Source organism: Nicotiana attenuata, unplaced genomic scaffold (assembly GCF_001879085.1).
Source record: "Nicotiana attenuata strain UT unplaced genomic scaffold, NIATTr2, whole genome shotgun sequence".
Lineage (NCBI taxonomy): Eukaryota > Viridiplantae > Streptophyta > Magnoliopsida > Solanales > Solanaceae > Nicotiana > Nicotiana attenuata.
Genome location: NW_017682919.1, coordinates 4636 through 6226, shown reverse-complemented (window position 1 = coordinate 6226; position 1591 = coordinate 4636). Strand labels below are relative to the sequence as shown.

The window sequence follows — 1591 nt, the reverse complement described above, 5'->3', positions numbered from 1 at the left end:
CCCATGGATACATGCCATGCGAGCCGACCCTTCAAGCTTCTATCATGTAATCAAATTTCCCACCCCGTGGGGAATATTCAGCATCCGAGGCGAGCCGTGTACCGCCCAGGAATGCCATCGGATCGCCCAGGATTGCACACACACCAAACAACTGAAAGGTGCAAGTGCGGAGGCATAGCAATTAGCCATGTCGGGAACTAAACCCGACCCGCCAAACTGAGGCCATCAGAGACCCAGACATTGTAGAAGCCTGTAAAGAAACCATAGAGAACCTCGACCCAGTTCAGTTGGACGACGCTGACAACACAAAAAAGGCTTACATCGGGCACCACCTCTCAGAGCCAGGTGAGTATCGTGAATTATTAACTAATAACGCCGATTTGTTTGCCTTTTCCCACTCAGATATGCCGGGGATCCCGAAGGACATCGCCACTCATAGGTTGAATGTCGACCCACTCTACCCGCCGGTACGGCAGACAAGAACAAAATTTAGTGCCGCAATCAATGAAGCGATCAGCGAATAGGTGGATAAATTACTCACCAACGGTTCCATCTGAGAATCAGAATACCCCCAATGGGTCGCTAATGTGGTCATGGTCAAAAAGAAGAACCGGGAATGGCGAATCTGTGTGGACTTCACCGATCTAAACAAAGCGTGCCCAAAAGATTCCTTCCCGCTATCCCATATCGAACAACTGATTGATGCGACAGCAGGGCACGAACTGCTGAGTTTTTCGGACGCCTACTCGGGTTACAACCAAATTCTAATGGCCGAAGAAGATCAGGAAAAAACGACTTTCATCACTCACCAAGGAACTTACTGCTATAAAGTGATGCCGTTCGGACTCAAGAATGCGGGGGCCACTTACGAGAGATTAGTCACCAAAATGTTCAAGGAACGGCTCGGCAAAACAATGGAGGTCTACATCGATGATATGCTGGTAAAGTCGGCAAAGAAGGAGGACCACATTAGCCATTTGAAAGAAGCCTTCAAGATATTGAGGCGGTACGGGATGAAGTTAAACACAGAAAAGTGCGCCTTCGGCGTGGCCTCAGGGAAATTCTTAGGTTTTCTCGTATCGCAATGAGGGATCGAAGTCAACCCATACCAAATCAAAGCCATCGGCACAATACCTGAGGTGCTGACCAGCAAAAAATAGGTACAGAAACTAACAGGGCGAATAGCCGCCCTGTCGAGGTTCATTTCACGATCCTCGGACAGATGTCACAAATTCTTCAACGTATTAAGAAAAGACCACGGGCTGCAATGGAACGAGGAATGCATCGATGCCCTGAGGAAGCTAAAAGCGTACCTGTCCTCGCCACCACTACTCGTCAAAGCAGACCCAGGTGAGTGCGTGCTCGTATATTTAGTAGTATCCGAAGTCGCTGTCAGTGCAGTCTTGGTCCGCGAAAACAAAGGTACGCAATCCCCTATTTACAATATCAGCAAAACCTTAATAGATGCCGAGACAAGGTACCCTCACCTTGAAAAATTAGCTCTGGCACAAGTCGTAGCTTCATGCAAGCTTAGACCATATTTTCAATGTCACCCCGTAAAAGTAATAACAACCTTCCCCCTGAGAAGGAT

General features: G+C 48.2%; 1 protein-coding gene across 1 annotated transcript; it reads left to right on the top strand.

Annotated features, from left to right (window-relative positions):
* The first annotated feature begins 593 nt into the window (after nucleotides 1-593).
* On the top strand, nucleotides 594-1088 carry LOC109222033 (RNA-directed DNA polymerase homolog). Its single transcript, XM_019386443.1, has one exon. The coding sequence runs from the start codon at nucleotides 594-596 to the stop codon at nucleotides 1086-1088; it is 495 nt and encodes a 164-aa protein (XP_019241988.1).
* Nucleotides 1089-1591: the final 503 nt, after the last annotated feature.